Raw genomic sequence first — 23,605 nt, forward strand, 5'->3', positions numbered from 1 at the left:
CCGATGATGTACAGTTGTGGATGTGTTGTGGTCGGTAAGCCCAGCCGCTTCACAACCTCTGCCAAAATGAGGTTCTTTTGGCTCCTGCTGTCGACAATGAACTGTAGTGGGGAGCCCTTTAGCCACATATGGGAGTGGATGAGATGCTCCTCCCCCTCTGGATCTTTGGGTTCCTCCTTCTGGATCTTCGTGGTGGCAACGGTGGCATTGGGCTCCGCATCGATAATCTTCTTCCCTTTTTCATTCCCCTTGTCCGGTTCTGATTCAGAGTCAGAACATGCATCTGACTCTGAAACCTTTAGCTTGGCCACTAGTAATTGCTTAGCCTGACACTCACTTGTGTTGTGAGTGGAGCTCTTATGGAACTCACACCACTTTCCCGTGTCCATTTTCGGCTTCACGGCGCTGTTCTTCGCTTGCAGCTTTGGTGGTTTGTCTTGGGTCGCCTCGCCTTGGCTTTGTCCCTTGTTTTGCGGCTTGGGGGTACCTTTCCCTTACTTCGAATTCGCAAATCCAAAGTCTCGCTTCTTCTGTTTAAACTTTTGCTTGACCTTGACGGCATATCGGTATGTCGTGCTAAGCGAGGAGATGTTCAGGAATTCTATTTCTTCCTGGATGTACTTGTGCATACAGCCACAGTATTTGAATATCAAATGCCTCTCCAAATCCTTAATACCCAACTTTGTGCGAAGGGTATGGAAAATATTGGTAAACTCTAGCACATCTTGGTTCCTTCCCTACCTTAGCATGGTCCACTTTATGTATTGATCCTCATAGCTTCCAATAGGGTAGTACTTCTCCTTGATGGCATCCGAAAATGAATTCCAATTGGGTGCGTTGAAAATAGTGAGCCTGTACTTTCATCCTTCTGCTCGCAATAGGTTTCCCACCAATCCTTGACGTGGGGGGCTACTTTGAGAAGGGCAAAAATAATTTTTTGCTGATTGGAAAAATCATGAACAGGAAAATTACCCTCTAGCAGATTTAACCATTTATCGACGACATTTGTGTCTATCTGACCCTCGAATATGGGGATTTCAAAATTAACTTGTACCTTAAACAGTGTGGCGTTTCCAGAGTAGTTGTTGGAAGCCGATGCATCACCCCTGGGTAGTCGCTGAAGGATTTGGGAAAAGTTGTCCATCATCACATTCCTTTGTCGCTCGAGGGCTTTTCAAGCAAAATTTTGGTAGGATCTCCTGCCTCCTTGTCTTTCTTTTCATTCGCCATGGGATGCCATTAGGATTTGCGAGGCTGGTCTTGCAAAGGTTCAACTAGGTCAAGCCCTAACTCCTTATATCCAGACCTCGTTGGGGACATGCAAAGAAAAACATAGAAAAAAAGCAGACTGCTTTGATACCACTAATTCAGATATAAACAGTAATGGAAATAAACCAGCTAGGGCAATGGTAGCTTATCTCTGAGAAGAGATGTAGCGGCTACATGCCTCTGAACTGCCTTACAATGAGGCTTAAGGGCCTTTTTATTATTGAACAATAAGAGAAAACCATAAACAAGCAAAACACTAACCTGAGGAGATGTAACACCAAGAGTTTATGGGCCTTGTTGGGGTGAGTTGGACAACCAACTTCCCGGGGTCGTGACTTGGTCATATTATCTCCATTTGATGTGCATGATAACTCGTTGGAAAGATCTCTCTGAGGACTACGACAAAAAAATTGATTTTAGCCAGCATAGTGCTGGCAGTAGATTTCCAAAAAAATGTCGTTTAGGGCCTCAAAATGGCTCCGGAAGTTTAGGACCCGAAAAACTGCTAAAAATAGTAAACTGTGCTACAATTAAGGAAACTAAAAAACTAAAAGAAGTAATGGTGGGGGTCCAAGTGGAATTGGCAGGTGGCCACCAATATCCACCTGGATCATTTTTGGACATAAAATATTTTTTTAAATGTTTATTAATACTATAATATGTAGAATTACTAGTAAAGGCGAATAATGATTGAATTGAAGAACAGATATTCTAGGTGACTAGGGATGCTTCGGGATAGAACACGGCTTCACTCGGCCTAGTGTTTCTGCAACCCCTATTATGGCAGTCTACCCCTGATAGAGTTCAGCCTTGACAGACCCTGGGTGGATCTGCGACCTTTCGTTTCCTGCAAGAGATCGGAGGAACCATGCAGCCCCCTCAGGGGGAGGGTGATGCGCCTCCCCCAAAGAACGATGGCCAAAAGCAACAAGTTGGAGCTAACGACAAAGAAGAGAGGCAGAAAGAGGACAACACGGACAACAACGAGTATCAGGACAATGATCAGGCTCAGAAGGACAAGCCCAAAGTGAGCTCATCCACATGTAGGCCAGTGGCCACTCAGAGGCCAAAAGTGGAATTTCCTAGTCATCGAATGAATGCCAGAATACAATTCATGAGGGATCACACATTGATAGGCAAGTTTATTGGGCTTTGACCGAAAGAGAAAGCGCTAAGGGGCTGGATAAACTCCAAATGGAATCCAAAGGGTCACATCACTCTGCAACTAGGGCCAAAGGATTTTTTTACAACCGTATTTAACTGCTTGGAAGATTGTAACAGGGTTCTAGACGGAGGTCCATACTTCTTCAACTCTGTGGGCCTATATCTCAAAGGGTGGGTTGAACGCTTCAATCCTGATAAGGAAGATCTTAGTTGTGCTCCTGTTTGGATAAGGTTGTATTCGCTCCCTTGGGAATACTGGGAGGAAGATTCCCTACAAGAAATCAGAAATGCTCTGGGCGAATTCATCAAAGTAGCAGAGGAAACAAAACTGTGTAGATACACATCATATGCTCGAATCTGTGTCTACATGGACCTCAAGCAAGCCCTGCCAGATACGGTAAGTCTTTTCCATGATGATATTGAATGGATACAGCTGATAGATTATGAGCATGTACCGTTTAGATGCAGGAAATGCCATGATATGGGTCATCTATTCAGAGGTTGTCCTCTAAACAGAAAACCCCCATCTCAAATGGACTCAGACAATCCTGCTCCTGATGGGTTTACTAAAGTGGTAAATCGCAGAAGAGGTCATAAGAAATCGACAGCCAATACCAGGACCAACCCAGCTAACTCATCAAAACTCTCAACTAGCAATAGTTTTGCTGCTCTGGCCAGTGATGATGTTCAAGAACCTGAAAACCTACCTCTAAATGACAAGGAAACCAGTAAAGAAAAGCAAACCGGGGTCTCACCGCAGCCAGGGGAGAGCCTGTTAAGCAAATCGACCCCTCATTCCAAAACAAAACTCCCAGCCTGGAGTTTCCAAGGAATGGAAGTCGATAATCCAGCACCTAACTCAAAGGTTGTAGAGGAAACAACTGAAGACTACCAAGAGCCCCAACTCATGGAGGAAGACCCTGAGAATATAGATATTGGTGAACTAGACATTCTAGGACTAGAGCAGGCATGCAAAACAAGAAAATTTGATAAAATCCCAGATCGGCAAGTTGACAACCTGGTGGAGGTCCTCACTCACGCACAAAAAAATACTCTCTAAGGGTCCAGATTGGTAGTTAATGGGATGGAAAGTTCATTACCAAAGACAGCAAAAAGCGAGGGAGGAAAACCACTCTCGAAAGAACTATCAGAATAGGAGAAGTGCTAGTTGAGATATGCCAAGCTGACCAAGTATTTCAACATCAACCCCAACCCTTCTCAATGAAGATGATCTTGTGGAACATTACAGGCCTTAATAGCCCAAGGAAAGGCAGGCTTCTAAAAAATATGCTTATGCAGGAAAAACCTAATATTCTCTTTCTGCAAGAAAAAAGATGTAACTCGACAGTTTTGGAAAAAATGGGAGCAAAAGCTTGGCCAGGAGGGTTGGTAACGACTGTTGATGCTTAAGGGGCGTCAGGAGGACTTGCAGTTCTCTGGGATGCGCGAGTGATTCAACTTGACAATATACACGCAAACAAGAACTTCATCCAAGAAATATTTCACATAATCGGCACCAACATCCATGGTCACATGACTAATGTGTATTTCCCTAAGGAAACTATACACAAAGCTGAAATCCTGGACACCTTATCAGAGCTCAACTCAAACAGGTTGCACCCGCTATGGATATCTGGAGGTGACTTTAACATGATCGCAAGACTGGAAGAAAAACAGGGAGGCAGAAATAGAAGCAACAGAGATGGGAACATTCTAAAAGACTTCATACAGAATAATTGGCTGATAGATCTACCTTCAAATAATGGCATGTTCACATGGAACAACAAAAGAGAAGGCTCGCAACAGATAGCTTCACGCCTTGATAGATTTTTACTATCAGACAATGCAATTCATTTGGGGGGAGAATTCATTGCTTCCATCCTACCGATATCGGGCTCTGATCACTGGCCAATAGCTTTGCAGTGGAATCGACCAGGCAACAACATTCGGCGTCCTTTCCGGTTTGAAGCTTTTTGGTTAACCCATCCGGATTTCAATGAATTAGTCAAATCAACATGGCTCAATTTTAATCCCTCTAATGGCTCTAAGATGTCTAAATTCCAGCAGAAACTAAAGCACCTTAAAGGTGAAATCAAGCACTGGAATCATACATCTTTCGGCAACATTTTTCAAGCACAGAAAGCCCTTAATCAAGAAATGAAGAATGTGCAGCAGAGGATCATAATCGAAGGACGCTCTGAGGACCTAGCAAAACAGGAACAAACTCTTGAAGCCCAAATCCTAGCCAGAGCAAAACAGGAGGAAACACTCTGGCGACAGAAATCAAGAGTAAAGTGGCTGAAGGACGAGGAAAAAACACAAAGTTCTTTCACAGAACCACAGTGCAGCATAAAATGAACAACTACATATCCCACATCAAAAATGAGCAGGGAGCAAGGATTGAGACGCACGAAGGCATTGAAAATGAATTTCTTAGGTACTTCAAACAAGCCCACCAAGAGCCCAACATAGATAGAATGCCTGCTATTGACAAAGTTCTGAGAAGCATTCCTAAATTAATCACAGAGGAGCATAATCTTCTCCTTCTTCGTCCAACAAACCTTCAGGAAATCGAGAATGTTGTGCGTTAGTTGAAAGCAGGGAAAGCACCGAGTTTGGATGGATTCACCTCCAACTTTTTTCACAACTTATGGGATCTAATCAAAATGGAGGTTTGGCAAGTTGTGGAAGAATCGTGCACTTTAGGATGGATGTACCGAGGGCTGAATGCTACCTTCATTGCTTTAATCCCCAAGGAAGAGGAATTCAATACTCCAGATAAGTACAGACCGATTGCTCTCTGCAACATTATTTATAAGATTGTCTCAAAAGTTATAGCTACCAGATTGAAATCATTGCTCCCTCTCATTATTTTGCCAGACAATCTGGTTATGTAGAAGGCCGGCAGATTATGGATGGTATTATTTTAACTCATGAAATAATCCATTCTCTGAAGCAATCAAAGAAACCAGGTGTGATGCTTAAAATTGATTTATCCAAAGATTTTGATAGCTTAAGCTGGGTTTACATTTAAAAAAATTTAAATGCCTTTGGCTTTGCCCCTTCTTGGGTTAGATGGGTTGTGAGTCTGCTATCTTCTTCGTTCTTTTCTGTGCTTATCAATGGTATACCTTCGCCCACTTTCCATCCCTCCAGGGGTATCAGGCAGGGATATCCCCTCTCTCCATTCCTTTTTGTTATTATGGCAGAGGGATTGGGAAGAAGCATCAAATCCGCTCTGCACTCCCAGCAGCTCAAGGGTTTATACTTTCTCAATTCTCCCACTTACTCTCATCAACAGTTTGTAGATGATAACATGCTCTTTGGCCATCCTTTTGTTCAAGAAGCGCACCTTCTCAAAGCTCTCCTATCGGACTTCTCTGAAGCTTCAGGAGCCCTTATTAATCGAATCAAGTCTCAAATCTTTTTCTTCAATACTCCAGTCCCTACCCAAAACACCATAGCCCGCATTCTTGGTTTTACTATTGCCTCTCTTCCTTCTAAATTCCTTGGAGCACCCTTAATGGCCTCGGCTCTCAAGCATTCCTCATGGAAAATCCTGCTAGAAAAGCTAGAGGTGCGTCTCTTCCTTTGGACTCACAGGGCTCTTAACATGGCCAGTAGAATAGTTCTCATTAAAGTTGTTCTTCACTCCATGCCTCTGTATCTCTTTTCAATTTTAGCAGCTCCCAAATGGGTGCTCAAGGAAATAAAGAAGCTCCAACGTAATTTCTTATGGGGCAACTCAGGTCCCAATCGAAAGTGGGCTCTGGTTAAATGGGATAAAGTATGTCTTCCGAAGAAGGCTGGAGGTATTGGTCTAAGGGATCCGGGGCACAACAATGAAGTCATGGGAGCCAAAATTTGGTGGAGATGGCTCTCAAAACCCAACACTCCCTGGGCCACCCTATGGACAGCCAAATATGCAAACAATAGCCCTATCGAAGAAAGAATTCGAATGTCAAAAGTAAGTACGGGCTCAGTGATTTGGAACTCGGCCATTCAACATAGGAAACTAATACAACAGCATAGCTTCTGGGAAATTAAGAATGGCAATACAGCTAGGTTCTGGGAGGACTCCTGGCAGCAGCTCCCAAAGATCAAGGACATTCTCTCTAACCTTCACTTACCAGAGCAAGATCTGCATGAGCTAGACAAGGTTAGTCAATTCTGGAATCCTTCTTCCTCACAGGGGTACAGATGTTGGATTGAGGCTAAACAGATATTACTGCATGGCTCTGAGCAAGCTCAGATCTCTCTTTCCTCCGAATTACAAAAAAGGCAAATCCTCTCTTCAGAAGGAATGGACATTCTAAGGTGGGGGTATGAAGAGAAGGGCACTTTTACCACAAGGGAAGCATACAATGTAATCATCAAGGAATGGATAATCAAAGATGTTCTGTGGAATAAAATCTGGGATTCCTCCAACTGGCTGAAGGTATCCACTTTTCTTTGGCTCCTATGTCACAATAAAATTCTCACTTAGGATAACCTCAGAAAAAGGAATTTTTATGGCCCATCTATATGTCTCAACTACAAGCAAGCAGAGGAATCAGCTTTACATCTCATGCAGACTTGTCAAATAGGACGAAAGCTGTGGGAAAAGGTTAGCTTCCATTGCCAAAAAGAAGGCAGAATTCATGGGGATATTAAAGCTACTATTCGTAACTGGAGTCAAGAGCCCTAGCAAAGCAGACTCCTCAACACTCTTTGGCAGCTTATTTCTGGTCTACTGATGTGGAACATCTAGAAGGAGCAGAATCGCAGGGTATTCAAGGACCAATACATGTCTATAGAGCAGATCTGGAATAGGCTACACCAAAACATTAAAGAATCCCTATCCATTAAGCCCTGGCCCTAGGAAGACTTTCTAATGCTGCCGCAGGAACAATCCATTTGGGCCAACTGGAATATTCATCTGAATCAAAAGCCTACATTGAAAGGCAGTCCTTCTCTAAGTAATCAAATCCCAACAAGATGGATTCCACCACCTAGTAACATGATCCAACTCAATTTCGACGGAGCTTCAAAGGGCAATCCAGGAAAAGTAGGATTCGAAGGAGTATTTAGAGATCATCACGGAACTCCTTTATTGCTCTTTCTTGGATCAAAAGGTTGGGACTCTAACAACTTAGCGGAATTGGAAGGATTATGCCGAGGTCTCATTTTAGCTCAGTACAGAGGATTTTTCCCACTCATCATAGAAGGGGACTCGCAAATTATCATAAACATGGTTACAAAAATCATGCAGGGTACTCCCACACACAAGGTTAGCAGCAGTTGGAGAATGGCTGAAAGACTTGAGCTAATTGACAAATGGATTTCTCAACACAGAGCAATCTCATTCAAACACACGAGGTGAGAAGGAAACAAGCTGGCTGATTTTCTAGCTAATATAGGAGTCGAATGTGGGTTGGATTTCTTTGCAGGTTCGCTCTCCAACATTGCCTCAAAGGATCAACTCTCAAACTACCATAACATTGTGAAGAATGATATGAACCAGGAAGCAGATACACACCCGGATGCGGGTGTCCTCGAGGCTCATTTAAAGCGGATTAACTCTCCGCCGGCAGCTGTCTCTGCACCTGGCGATCCGTCGCAGCTCCCACAAACCCACCGCCACTGATATGAATGCTAAGGGGTACAGAATGATGGTAAAGAATTCGACAATGAATGCGTGCTCAGTTCGAGATCCCGCGCAGGCTGTTCTATTCATGGCTCGGCTTCTGGTTTCAGCTATTGCTCTCATTGGCTCCTTTCATGTCCGTCTGCTTTTTTTCCCGCACCCCTGTTTCTCTCCGGCAGCTTGGGGGTTCATCCGGAATCTGGTTTTTTCTTGGTTCGCCCACACTCGGCCCTATTCTGTCTGGTCCTGCTTAATACCCTTCCCAGGTCTCTCTGTTAGTTTGAAAATAGTTGGACACCGTGGTGTTTCTCTCCATGGAGGCACCAGTGGTAATCATGGCCATGCTTCTCAGTCTGCCCCCCAGAATATTGTTCCGCTGGCTTCAGCCTCCCCGCCCTCTCCGCCCTCTGATCATGGCAGGCCCTTCCCACACAATTCCTTCCAAACCACCCGTTTCAAATTTCACAGTTGGCTCAATAAACCCGTTCTATCAGCCATCCTTATAGTTATCTTAGCTGAGGAGGAGGATAAACCCAGCAGCTCTGTTCATACCACAACGTCTCAGTCTCAAGACGACAGTGTTCTTCAGGGAGACGTGGTTGGTACTGTGTTCAATTGTGACAATGTGCAGGAAGAGGGGAATGTGCCTGAAGCACCTCAGCCTCCAGTTGATTCTACAGAGTGCAATTTGCCTGCGGTCGAGCTGGAGCACCCTCCCGGTGGCATTCTGAATTTGGAAGCTCCTCTAGGTGGCGGCGACATGGGAGATGGAGACAATGCCATCGACATGTGGATGGGCTCTCCTAGCCAGATGGATAAGGACACTTCGGACTCTCTGAAACATGATTGATTTCTTCGGTACAATGCACACTGATGGCAGTCTCCCTTCTGGTCTTTATATCGTTTTGCTATGCTTCTCTGGATTATGTCAATTCTGTTCTATTTCAACTCCTGGTTTGGTATCGATACTCGCCATTATAGTATAATGAGTTGTATCAAGTCATGGCTTAGAAAGCCATTGTTTTTCTTAAACTTTGTATATGGATATCAGGGCAGAATGATTATTAGTTATTAGTAACGCCATAGTCCTCGATAGTTTTGCAATGATCTTCACAACTTTGGTTCGCACTTTTGTCTGTAAGGGATCTGAAAAACATGTCTTAAGTCTTCTTAATCCTAGGATTGTTGTCACAGGGGTTTATGTCTATCAAGATATCTGGTTGAGGGATGGCTTCAGCCTCCTCTGAGGTCTTGACCTCTCTGTACATATTTTTTTTCTCTTTTTTAAGAGAAGTAGCCTTTACGCAGAAAAAAAAAAAATACTATAATATGTAATATATAGAAAGATTTTGGTTACAATAAAAAGATTTTATCCAAAAAGAGTAAGTTGTATATATGGCTTTTATAAACTATAGGAAATAAATCAATATTATAAAACAATTTAAATGAAAAAAATTACCATCTATAAATGATTACATATAAATTTAAATTAGCGTAGCAATATAAATTAGTTAGCTAGTAAATATTGATACATATCTATCTATAATAAATACTAAATCACTGACTTCATCATACATATAAAGTTGCTAAATTAGAAGAACTTGTCTCTATTTAAAATATTATTATTATGATTGTTGATAAAAATAATTAATATATAAGTTAAACACGTATACATTTTTTAGAAACATATAACAAATTTGGATTCACCTACAATGTATCATACACATTCTTAATTTATATATAGTCTTTATTATAATAACATGAGTCAACACACAAATTTCTTATGACACTTGTTTTTCTTAATTAATGAATTTAACCTAAAAAAATAAAAAATGGATAACTATGGAATTCAATTTTATTATTTCATTTTATGTATGCTACCTAGAATATTTTAATATTCAAAAGAGGTTAAATCCCTACTATTCACCTAATAATTATTGATATTTATATTAAAACTCATAAAAATATATTTCAAAATAGACATGCCCATGAACATAATTAAATAAAATTATACAGTTATAACAAGAACAATAAAACACAGTATTTAACCATAATATATTTTGAGTGGGTGTAATGATTAAGAGAATAAATTTTATAGCTTCAAATTTATAGAGGTAAAATATTTGTGCTTTTATAAGCTGTAACAATAAAATCATTATATAAAAGTGTCACACATATAAAAAATTATAAACCACATTGACATAGAAATCTCATACACCATTTTAATATGTGAACATAAAATTAAATTATTGCTATTAATAACTCATTATGATCAACACTCTAAGCAATACTTAAAATATCATTATCAACTATACACTAGTCTCAACTATCATTAATTGGTTATATGGTTTTACAATCTTATAAATCATTGTGAATAGACACTAGTAAACCTAAGTAGTTGTAAGGCTATGTAGCCCTTTGTTCAAAAGGTATAAAAATTCACTCTATTAATTATTTAATTTTCACAAACATATTTTCTTAATAAAATAAAATACATACATATATGAGTTGTTTTTAGTGAGATTTTATGGAAGTTTTTGTCTAATTTCTTTTTTTAAGATTTTTTTATTTTTTTTTATTTTTAGACCACATGGTGAATCGGTAACTGTATCCGCCCCTCTAGCCGCCACCACAGCAGGCTGCTAAATGTACTCAATGAGATTTGAACTTCGGTCTGCCCGGGCATAGCCCAAGTGACTTACCGTCAAACCGCACATCACTGTACCTTTTTTTAAGATTTTTTGGAAGTTTTTATCTAATTTCTATAAAACCCGGGCAATAATTTATTGAAATCACAAGTTTAATGAGTAACCTTGCACAATCGAAGTGCCTTAAATTTTTTTCAAAATGCTGATTCCATATATAATCAAAAAATTAATTTAAATAACACAAATCAAAATTTCACTTCAAATTTTTCTACACAAAAAATCCAAAAAAAAATCTTTTACTTAAAAACATTATTCCATTTCTCACAAATACGTTTCTCAAAATATTCTTAAGAAAAAAAAACATTCAAACAAGACGAAACTCTATAACATGAGGGAGACAATTGCTTAATGGAAATACCTTCAATGTAATGGATAGTGAAAGGTACTCACAACCCAGAGGCCCTACCTAATCAAAGAAACAAATTTGAAAATTAAATTACTGTAATTTAATATAAAAAAATATAGAATGAACTGAGAGATATAAATAAATTATAATACAATAATTATATATTTTCTATATAATATAAATATTTTAATAAAAGTTAAGAATGGTGTAATTATATTAATTTCAAATTTTCAAGTGCAATTTTGCTCTGTTATTAAAAAAAATATTTATTTAAAAAAAATACTTATTTTTAAAATGTTGAATGCACATATTAATATGATACATTATATTTATAAAATTCGATTTACATTTTCATTTTATATTTAAGGTAGTATAAAGTAGATTTTTTATCATTATTACTATAATTAGATGTTTAATTAGATGTTTATTTATGCCATTTAGGTAGCTATAGGTTAGTTAGGATTTGAATCAATAACTTTTACACAAAGAGTGTCTTAAAAGAACATGCTTTCATAAGTAGATAACATTTAGAAATCTAATTTCCTCTAGTTTATGATATAATTTTCCATTATTATTTATCTTTTTTCTATGTTTACATTTATAAGATTAAAGTTACACTAATAATGCGCGTTTAATTTCTATCTTTTATAAAATATTCTCCATTTCCTCTCTTTTTTTCTATATTCTCTTTAATTTCTCCTCATACCTCATATAAGAAATGAGAATATCTCATTTGAACCGAATAACAATGAATGATAAATCTTAAAACAAAACAACCCTATATCTAAATAGAAATGATTAATTTATTCCCAAATGCGGGTGTATGCAACGACCACGAGGCAAGGCACTTAGCACGTGCTTGTGCTACATGGCAACTTGTGGTGGATGGTAGGGTGGTAGTCATTCCCTAACCTCACTTCAAGCCACATTCAATACATCCAAGCCATCAACTTTCTATTGATGACAAATCATTTATGCTTGGCAAATCATACAGACTCAGGCATAATTGACCTAGACATTCCTTTCAGCAGTCTCCTGTGTTGAGATGATTTCGTTGTTGTGGTCTAGAGTTTGTGAGACATAAGCAACTTTAGACAACCAAAGGGAATTGTGTCATTATGATAATCATGGTGAGAGAGAGAGAGCCTAAGCCAAACAGGGTAGCAAGGGACGAGGTTGCAACCTCTTCCCCTCTGCGATGCTTACGGGAAGGAGAAATTTGATGAGGATATTATAGTGCAAATCCATAGACTCATGGCTACCATGGAGGCTAAGGAGCATCAAAACACCAACAACACCACATCTGAGTGACCTGGAGGAAATTAGAGACAATTTGGAAAGTAGGATGACAAAGGCCAATGGCTTTTTGGTGCATACACGAATGAGACTCAGGAACTTGGATAGGGCAATGAGGATCTATTTCTGCCTCCTTTGGCATCACTTAATTCACATGATAGATCTTAAGCAGAGGGATATTCCCACGAGGGATAGAGACTCACTCCTCACTATCACTTAGAAACACAAGCAAAGGAGGAAAATGTGGCGACAAACCATGGATCTCTAGAATTGGTGGAGTAGCCACCTAACCCGACTAGTCATACCGATGTCAAGGGAAATTTAAAGGGCAAACCCTCTAAGGAACCAGAGGACTGATATGGAACATTCATTGAAGGGAAGAATCCTCTCTCGCTTCTAGAGGGATACAATGACCCATTCTTGTTCCTAGAGCTGAAAGAGAAAGCTTGAAAGGAGTAAGGTTAACTTGGCATTGTCTGAAGAGAGCTAGCTCAACTGACTCAACCGAAATCTGAACAGGATCAGGCCCAACACCACCAGGCATGATTAATTTCCAAGACTTTTTAATTGAAGATTCTTTCATTTGCATGTGATTTTACTATTCTAGATTGTTTAGTTTCTACCACGTTCTTTCTATTTTTGCTGACATGCGATCAATGTCTTGCACTTGAACTCACTAGGAGATGATATGGTTTCCCTGTCATGGAGAGATGGATCTCTCCTCAAAGCTCCTCTATTTTTTGTACTACTATTGACACTGAGACTCAAAGATTTCAAAGAGAGTATGTGATTCCCATTTCATAGGAGGTAGTCTCCACATAGTTTTTTTTGTCCACAATTTTCTTGAGAACATACAAAATTTTATTCTTGAAGTCTATATTTTATGTACATTTCTCATAGCATACAAGATTTCTTTATTTAAAGAGAAAAATATATATATTAATTTCATATTTTTTCATTTTCTCCGATAAGAAATTATGTATTATAACCTTTGGGTAAAAAGAAAGTTATGTATTTAGTTATTTTACTTTATATTAGTTAAAAATAATAAATATTACTTTATATTATTAAAAATTAATAAATAAAATATATAATTATAAATCTTAATTTACCTTATTTTGATCGAGATTTGTTTTCAAATTAAGATTTAATTTAGCCTTTTTTATTTTAACTTAGTTTTTTAATTCTTATAGAAATAAATTCGAGCATAACCATAAATAATGAATAGATATCATAAGGAAAAATATATAATATTTTTATTATCAAAAATATATTTTTGTGTCCACAGGAGCTTTGCATATTATCAAGGAAATGTCGCATCATATTACTAAAGAGAGGTCATATATAAAAATAATAAATTATTATTTATATTAAAATTCAAAAGACAGTATTATGTAAATTATAAATAAAATATTTTAATTTCAAATTTTATTTTACATGGCTTTTATATAGAGATAAGTAATTCTTAGTAAAATAATTTAATTTAGTTTATAGTATGAGGGAGATGTATAATTTTTCATTACTTCATATAGATTTTGAAAAATGACATATAAAAATAATATTATTGATATTACATAATGTATAATAAACCAATATAGATCTAATTTAGCTCTCAGTCTATTTAGCACCTTAGCACTCCAAAGGATCAAATCCTTCCAGATCTAAACCTCCAAAACTTAAAAAAATAAATATTCTAAAAAAAATTATTCCTCTTAACACTTAATAAACCAAAACTAAAATAAAACTACACTAATATATGAAATATATAAAAATATTATATTGCAATTTAATATTTTAAAGTATTATATATAAAAATTCAAAAATATTATATTTTCTAATCAAATTGCTATTAATAAAACCAATTTCTCTTTTTATACCAAAGTTCTGTCAATAACTTATTCCTCAACTCCCTGGAACGCCCTGATCAGATTACTACATAACATTTTATAAAAGTTTGACAAACAAATTCAAAATTCATCACATTTTATCAAACATGTGGTTAAACAAATTCTTGCCGTAAAAATCAAATAATGACATTTTTAACGGACTTCGAATAAAAAGTATGATTCATAAATTTAAAAAAAAAAAATTATAAATCCAAAAACCGACTCCACCTGTATATATTTCCAATTTATAATGTGATATACATGATTGCACAAGTTATAATGTGATATACATGATTGCACGTATCTTAACGTAACACCTAAAAAACCGGCCGCCGTGTGTCCAAATTCGACGCATTGCTTCTAAAAATGACCAAATAAACTAAAACCCGAGAATCTTTGCAGTTGGCGCGAGTTCTATTCCTCGGGACTCGCGAAACCTCAACGAAAAACTGTTGTGCCAACGCCTTTCCCCATGGCGGTCTCGAATCTTCACCCACTTCATCAAGCCGCCAGAAATATCAGCAAATTTGTTACAGATTCCTGCAATCCGTGTACAAAACGTTGCAAATTACTGAGAAGCAAGTTAAAAGTTAGCAGCGATGGGGGTTTCGAGACACCACCTTCCTTCAGTACTCACAATATACAGAGTAGGTGAAATGCCTGAACTGGAGCGATTTTTATTCAATAATTGGACGAGGAACAGGCGCCTTCTTTCAGTGCAAGAAGCTTCCGCCAGAGACGTCTTCCTCCCTTCACTTGCCTCGGGCTTCCACTTCAAAGTTCTTTCCAAGGTAAATATCATTATACTCGGCTCTGCAATTTTCTGAATTTTATCACAATTTACCGTCAAATTTTGCCCTTCACGCTCCTACACTGTTTTCCTTTCAGCCACAAACCCTAAATTCTGCTTCAGCTAGAGTCTTTTGAAATCATTGTTCTTTCTTTTAAATGAATCTATGAAACCACAGATTGCTTAAGTTTTTACTCGCGCCAAATGTCTCTGCGTCTAAGTATTACCTTATCTTTTAAATTTGAGTTAAATGCACTCTTCGTCTTGCTTAGATTTTTAACACTGTTTTCTTTTCAGCCACAAACCTTAAATTCTTCTTCTGCTATAGTCTTTTGAAATTATTTTTCTCTCTTTTAAATAAATCTATGGAAACATGGGTTGCTTAAATTTTTAAGCGCGCTGGATGTCTCTGCGTCCGAAGATTAACCTATCTTCTAAGTTTTAGTTAAATGCCCTCTTCCTTTTGTTTAGTTTTTTAAGCATGCCAGATATCTCTGCGTCTCAGAGGGTTAACCTGTTTCTTCTAAATTTAAATTTGAAGACCTCTCATTCAATCAAGACAGCTTTAAGTTTTCTTTAAAATAAAAAATTATTTCAACCTAAATGTACAAAAATCACCATATTCTGACTGATCTGCCTGATCAGTGCTGATATTGCCTCCAGTTTACAATTAAGTTCATACGGAACTCCAATGGCTGTTATAGCCGGTAATTAAGCTACACAAATTTTCTGCAGAACTTTCCTCTGAATTAGTTGCCTGATCTGCCTGATTATTGCTGATATTGCCTCCAGTTTACATTTAAGTTCATACGGAACTCCAATGGCTGGTATAGCCGGTAATTAAGCTACACAAATTTTCTGCCGAACTTTCCTCTGAATTAGTTTTTCCCAAATGTTCCAATCGTGACATCTTCCTTTTCTCGAACATAGGAAAAATAATCCACAGAATAATCCTCCTTTTCTCGAACATAGGAAAAATAATCCACAGAGATCGTTAATAAGATATGGACGGCTCGAGCTAGTTTTAGCTTCGATATTTCTTCTTAATTTACCGAGGGTTCTGGTATTTTTTTTAAATTGAGTTGATATTTTTGATATTTCTTCGTAATTGAGTTGAGTGGTTTGTTTTACTCTTCAGTATGATGTGTAGTTTAATTTTGAGAGGCTTATTTTACAGTTTAATATATTGTGTGTAATCTGTAATCGGTTTGTTTGTGGATTATTTAATTTAAAATTTTATTTGATTAAACAAAATATATTAAAAAATAAAAAATAAAAAAAATTAATTAACTATAACAGGCTTGTGAATTATTTAATTTGAAATTTTATTTGGTTGACCAAAATAAATTAAAAACTAAAAAATAAAAAAATTTAATTAACTATAATAGGCATTTAAATGATATCCGGTCATAAAAAATTATTTATAAAAAAAATTACAATTGAAAATATTATATCATATTATATCTTTCTCGTCTTATATTAAATCCATATTTAAAATAAATCTATACTAATAATTATATTAAAACATTCTCACTATTAAATACTTCGGATATTTTAAATAATGACTTCATTTTACTATCACCCTTTTGTGGGTAAGCTGTGAACAATTATATTATTGTCTGTCTTTCAACATTAGTTGCTTCTACCTTTTTAAATAATGACTTCATTTTACTATCGCCCATTTCTTTTGTGGGTAAGCTGTGAACAATTATATTATTGTTTGTCTTTCAACATTAGGTCCTTCTACCTTTCCAAAAGGACCCGTTTTTGAAGGGGTGATTTATAACTTTAGTGTTCATTTGTAAGATAAAATAACTTTAAATTTAGTGTTAATGTGTAAATTAAACTATTCAATGGTAGTTTTGAGGGATACAAATGTTTAGTTTTTGGAATATTTATAGATATTTTATTATTTTTTACATATTTTATTAGCCTTTGCTATAGTTGGAGTATAGAAATTTATACATTTTTAATGAAGTTAAATTTTTTTTATAGCTTAATATATTATTATGTAAAACGTAATAATCATGAAAATATTTATTTTTTATTTTTATTTTTCAGAAATGAAAATTAAATTAATTTTTTATTGGGTAAAATATTTTAAAATACTAGTTATTTACGGAGGAGAAAAAAATAAAAATAAAAATAAAAAATAAAAAATAAATATTTTTATTTCAAAAAATATAAGAAAAGCCAAGTAATGTAAGACAATAAAAATTATTGGTAAAATTACACTGTCAAATTATATATATTTCAGTGCCAAAATATGTTAGTAGGTCGATAGGTTGGCCTTTGAATTCGTTTAGTAGTCTACACTTTGATTACCTGATTGACATCTCTGTTGTTTGACTTCTAGCACAATTTTTCTCTATCCTCTGATTGACATCTGAATCTTCTGCTGTTTGACATCTGGCACAATTTTTTCTCTATCCGCTTGACATCTATTTCCCACATGCATCATTATTCGGGGTTTCTCTGCATCTGGTTTGGTGGCATTATTCCTTAGCTCTCTCCAAAACCCAGTTATGCTGTGCACGATCAACAAATTTAGTGCTTTGAAAACGTTGTTCTATGACCAAGTAAGCCAACTTTAATACCCCACTCACATTCACCATTTTGCCAGAAGCCATGTTTGGATCTACATTTGTGATCCAGAAAGATGACAAACTGATAGCCGAAAGGTTTTGGGGGAGGGTTTTATTGGAATTAATAAATGGCATAATAGGAGCAGAACCCTTGTCTTGCTTCCAATCTGCTTTTACAAAAGAAATCTCATTCTGAATGATATATCTTAGGTTTTAGCGCTGAAGCCTTCGATAAAAAAAGAGCGGCATTTTTCCTTCACTTCATTAAAATGATTGTAAGTGGGAGTGGGAATATAATTTTTGTTAGTTTTGAAGCTAGATGGAGCATTGAATGCCAATAATTTGTAAGGGGATGAAGCCTAAGTTCAGCTTCCTTAGAACTGTTATAAAAGAAGAAGATATATCCAAAATTGTTGTTAGAGATGCAAGAATACTTAATCTCAGCAAAGATAAGCTTAAATCGAGAGCTTCACTTCTTCTAAGATCAGGGTTTGATGATAAAACATTATCACAGTTAGTGGCAAGGCGACCCCGTCTGCTGATGGTTGCAGAGGAAAAAATTATGGAACTCTTTAAAATCATAATCGTTTATTCAAATGCGAAGAAAGGAAAATGAGATGGAAGGGTTAAAGGGTTTTCATCTGTCTTCCACATCTTCTTGCTTGAGATTGCTTGCAACAATTTAAAATAACATTACTCATTGGTATTTTTCTTCCTGGGATACAGAGGCGTACGATTTTCCATCAATGGTCATCTTTGTCCCTAATTTCAGTTTTTTTTACGGTTCTACCTTATTTTTCTCTGGTGCTGTCTATAGTTAATTTCTGTACTTTTCTTGTTCCTACTATTATATATTCTAACACCTTAAATTACTACGTACTCTTATGTTGGAATGTGAAGTGGGATGCGATTGTGGGTTGGGAATGGGTTTTCCATAGGTCTATGGAGATAGCAAGCGATGCTTTTCAGTTTGCTTATTCAGAAATCTAGGGCATTCTTTCAGGTATTTTTGTGAAGTTTCACTCAAGTGATTAGGTTAAATATGTTTTTCCTGTTGTGGTTCGAAGATCAATAGAGACCAGTGGAAGCTTCGCTCTGTAAGTAATTAGGTTAATTATATTTTCTTAGGAAGTGGGTTGTGTATGCTTTATAATCATATGCGCATGCCTTGTAAAGAAGCGGAACCTTCTAGTCGCTCATAATAGGACCATATGATCTTATGCTTTTGGGTTACCCGAAGGGGATTTGCTTGTGTTGGTCTATCTAGATGACAAGATCTAAATATGGGGGTGGCCGTACAAACCATTAGCTAGTGCAATTGAAAGTATTAGTTGAACCATTTCATCCACTTCAATCTTAGATGACTAGATTTAAAGATGGTATGTCGTCCACACCATTCGCTATTGTATTTGAAAGTATTTTCTGAACCATTTCGTCCCTTTCAACGCTATTTTTGTACTTGTTTAGATGGTTTATGTATTTAGTGGCAGGAGAATGAGGGCTCAGTGGTTGTTGAATCAATTAATTGAAAGTATTCTCTGAATCATTTCGTCCCCTTCAACACTATGTGTTCTCTTGTTTAGATGGTTTCCATATTTAGTGGCAAGACAATGAGGGCTCAGTGGATGTTGAATCAATTTCATTGTAAGTATTTAGCACTGGCGCTATTGGTCCTTCTCATACTTGATTTGAGAGATGATTGATCCTTGGGCTGCAGGGCCTTTCCCTAATTTTCGAATTCAATCATAGGAAGCGGATTGATTCCTGCAACTTCTTCAAGAAGACTTAATTAGGGGGTTGCTACAGGATCTACATAGGCGGATTTGGTGTCGAGTATTTGTTGTGTCATATTCATGTAGTCAATTCTATTTGACGTTAACGTTGTCTCTAAACATTGATATGCCTGATTTAGTAAAGAATTGGTCCTTGGGCTGCAGGTTAAACATATTCCTCTACCTTAGTCCGTCTACCTATATTTCAATGATATGTTATGATTACTCCACAATCCGCAACCCTAGGTGTAAATTGTCCAGGACAGTGGATGAAAGGTTGGGTTAGAGGGCATTTTTGGGTCGAAAATATCATCCAAGAGGTTTTTTTAATCTCTAATGAGTGATTTTTAGTTGGAGTTATTTGTTCACGTTCTCTGTTTGTTAGAGGTGCAAGATTATATGAGCCATTGATATGAAACTGCATCAAGTGGATAAGTAGGGGCATAATATGTATGAATTGGTCACTTTAGTTGAACAAGTCTGTCTATTGATATTTTGGTAATATTTATGATTACTCCACAATATGCAGCCTTAGGCATAAATTGTGCAGGACAATGGATTGAAAGGCGTATTTGGATCGAAAATATCATCCCAAAGTTTTGCTATTAAACTCTGATGAGTGGTTTTTAGTTGCAGTTACCTTTATTTGTTTGCAATATCTTCAATATCATATTAGCCATTCATGTGAAAGTAAAACAAGAGGATAAGCAGGGGCATAATACGTTTGGATTAGAAGTGTGTTTTCAATGTTTGAAGGCTGCTTTGGGTGCCTAGTGGTCATATTCTCCTTGGGAATAGTGAGGATCACAATTCCAAACAGATAATTTTTTTTTTGTTCTTATTGGGCCTGTATCTTGAAGGTGTAATGTTTTTTATGTTCTAATATATTTGAGACAAGCGGTATTCTGTCTTTGATGAAGGTGTATTATATCAATCTATCTACAGGTTGTGCTGTAATGGTTCAACCTTGAAGTGGCAAGGAAATATTTCATTGGGGTTTGCCTATGAATGCTTATTTTCTTAAATCTCTCTAAAGCTTGTCTCTCTGGTACCTGAAAAGCCTTTGGCTATTGAGTAACTCAGTTTTCTTTGCTGCTTTAACTCCTATCATATTAGCCCTATCATATTAGCCAATTAGAGATGCAAGATCATATTGGATCCTATTAGCCATATACCTCTATTTGTTATAGGTGCAAGATCATATTAGCCATTCATGTGAAAGTAGAACAAGGGGATAAGCAGGGGCATAATACATCTGGATCAAAGGATTTTTCAATGATTGAGGACTGCATTAGATGCCTAGTCGCCATATTCTCCTTGGGAATAGTAAGGATCAAAATTCCAAATAGGTCACTTCCCCCCCACCATTTTTTTCGTTTTGGGCCTGTATCTTTGAAGGTGTAATGGTTTTTATGGTCTAATATATTTGAGACAAGCGGCATTCTCTCTGATGAAGGTGTACTAGATCAAGCTATATCTACAGGTTGTGTTGTAATGGTTCAGCCTTGAAGTGGCAAAGCAATATTTCATTGGGGTCTTCCAGTGAATGATTATTTTCTGAAAGGTCTCAAAAGCTCGTCTCTTCATTCCCTGAAAGCCTTTGGAATATAATTCAGTAATTCAATTTTCCTTTCTGTAAGTTAACTCTCCTATCTCCCTCATCAGATTTTTATACACCATGTTTATGTTACTTTTTTGTTTTAAAGTAAACACATGTTTTTGTACTTAAAAAAGACATAGAAACCACTTCTATGTCCGCTTGTATTTTCTGGTGTCAAAAACTTCCAACCAATGTTGCAATGTTGGTTGAGTTGCCACAGTAGGATTACAGGTAACTTTTTAGCTGTGGTTGTAACCAATTGTTCTTCGGAGTGGTTCTCTCTATTAACCTTTTCACATCTTCCTTAATTTGTTGCACTGGCCACTGTCTTCAATAGTCTTCACTCTCCCTTAGCTTTGACTGTACTGTGTTTTTTTCACCTCCGAGTTCTGTTGTGCATTGAAACACTTTTATGGTCTTGATTGGTTCTTTAGCTACATGGGTATTTGGACATGTTCTTCACTTCTATAGATCGCCTCTTGGCTTTGTGGCATGGCTGCATCTTCAAGATGGGTTTCTGAGCAACATGAGTTCTTCTCAAGCGAGCATGTTCGAAGATATCTACATGGATCTTTGGACATGGTCTTCAATTTTATGGTCTAATATATTTGAGACAAGCGGTATTCTCTCTGATGAAGGTGTACTAGATCAAGCTATATCTATAGGTTGTGTTGTAATGGTTCAGCCTTGAAGTGGCAAAGCAATATTTCATTGGGGTCTGCCAGTGAATGGTTATTTTCTGAAAGGTCTCAAAAGCTCATCTCTTCATTCCCTGAAAGCCTTTGGAATATAATTCAGTAATTCAATTTTCCTTTCTGTAAGTTAACTCTCCTATCTCCCTCATTGGATTTTTATACACCATGTTTATGTTACTTTTGTGTTTTAAAGTAAACACATGTTTTTGTACTTAAAAAAGACATAGAAACCACTTCTATGTCCGCTTGTATTTTCTGGTGTCAAAAACTTCCAACCAATGTTGCAATGTCGGTTGAGTTGCCACAATAGGATTACAGGGAACTTTTTAGTTGTGGTTGTAACCAATTGTTCTTCGGAGTGGTTCTCTCTATCAACATTTTCACATCTTCCTTAATTTGTTGCACTGGCCACTGTCTTCAATAGTCTTCACTCTCTCTTAGCTTTGACTGTACTGTGTTTTTTTCACCTTCGAGTTCTATTATGCATTGAAACACTTTTATGGTCTTGATTGGTTCTTTAGCTACATGGGTATTTGGACATGTTCTTCACTTCTCTAGATCGCCTCTTGGCTTTGTGGCATGGCTGCATCTTCAAGATGGGTTTGTGAGCAACATGAGTTCTTCTCAAGCGAGCGTGTTCGAAGATATCTACATGGATCTTTGGACATGGTCGTCAATTCTCTAAATTGGAAATTGGCTCCATGGTATGATTGCATCTTCAAGATAGGTTTCTGAGCAATATGAGCTCTTTGTTTCGTCATTTTTCCAGGGGAGTGTGAATCATTTCTTGATTGCATATCTGCTTCTAATCAACGGATATGTCTGAATGTCTTCCTTGCCATTTATTGCATTACATGAACCATAGAGGTGATTTCATCCTCTCCAACTCGTCTAGGTCGCCTTCTATGAGTCAGGACATTATTTATATGAATCAACACATATCATGAATGTCTACTAAGGTGGCATGCAGGTTTTGTAAGGGCTTCCTTTTATGATTCAGAGAGGTGTCTGCATATCTTTCTCACCCTTTCTCTTAAATGAAGAATACGACATGAAGGCTTTTATATTTATATTTTATTGCAAAGTTATTTGTGGCTTCCTAAGGGTTGATTTTCCCATGCTTTAAACTTGTTAGATCATTGGACTGTCATAGCTCTTGGCGTGCATGCTATTGTTGTATCTATGAATGGGTTTTTCTACTTCTTGGCTTCGATCATGACCATTTGGGGTTGGCCTTCTGCACTGATTTCCATCTGCCTTCATCATCATGAGCTAGAGAGTCTATGTTGTGTTTTGTCTCATAAGTTGGCATGTGTTTTGTTTGATCATTCTTTTGTGTCTTCGATCATGGTTTCAGTATTCCTGGATATAGTGATAACGCCAGCGGTTCCTTTCTCCTCCAATTGAGGTGATATATTTTTTAAAAGATGTTCATATTTTCTCATTTTATCATGAGATGAATCAGTTGGGATAATGAAATGAATGAGTTGGCATATCGGTTTTATGTTGTCCTTCATGAAATGTTGTTCAAGTTGGCATCTTTGAGACTTTCCAATATATCACTGCTTCACTTCATTAGCTGATTTGAATAGTGTCTGGTGTGTTGTTCCTCCTTTCAAGCGTGCATGTTCATGTTTAGATGGTTGTCTTCAGGCATGGTTGTCTTCAAGCGAGTGTGCATGGTCGTCTTCAGGCGAGCGTGAGATCACAATCAGGAAGGCATCCATGGGGAAGAAGTGTTTCTATTATTCTTGCTACATGTAATGTTAGCAACGATTTGGTATTTTCTTATTTTTGTTTTTGCCTCCCGGCCTCCTAATTTGGCATTGACCATGGTTTTTTAACATCTCTATAGACATGGTCTTTGA

At 36.9% G+C, this 23,605-nt stretch overlaps 1 protein-coding gene across 1 annotated transcript; it reads left to right on the top strand.

Moving 5' to 3' along the window:
- The first annotated feature begins 3,966 nt into the window (after positions 1–3,966).
- On the top strand, positions 3,967–4,791 carry LOC149207490 (uncharacterized). Its single transcript, XM_089398059.1, has one exon. It carries the CDS (start codon positions 3,967–3,969, stop codon positions 4,789–4,791), a length of 825 nt encoding a protein of 274 aa, XP_089254185.1.
- Positions 4,792–23,605: the final 18,814 nt, after the last annotated feature.

This window comes from Pinus tabuliformis, chromosome 1_2 (genome assembly GCF_031772625.1).
Source record: "Pinus tabuliformis cultivar Carrire ecotype Pingquan chromosome 1_2, CPIR1, whole genome shotgun sequence".
NCBI classification, from domain to species: Eukaryota; Viridiplantae; Streptophyta; class Pinopsida; order Pinales; family Pinaceae; genus Pinus; species Pinus tabuliformis.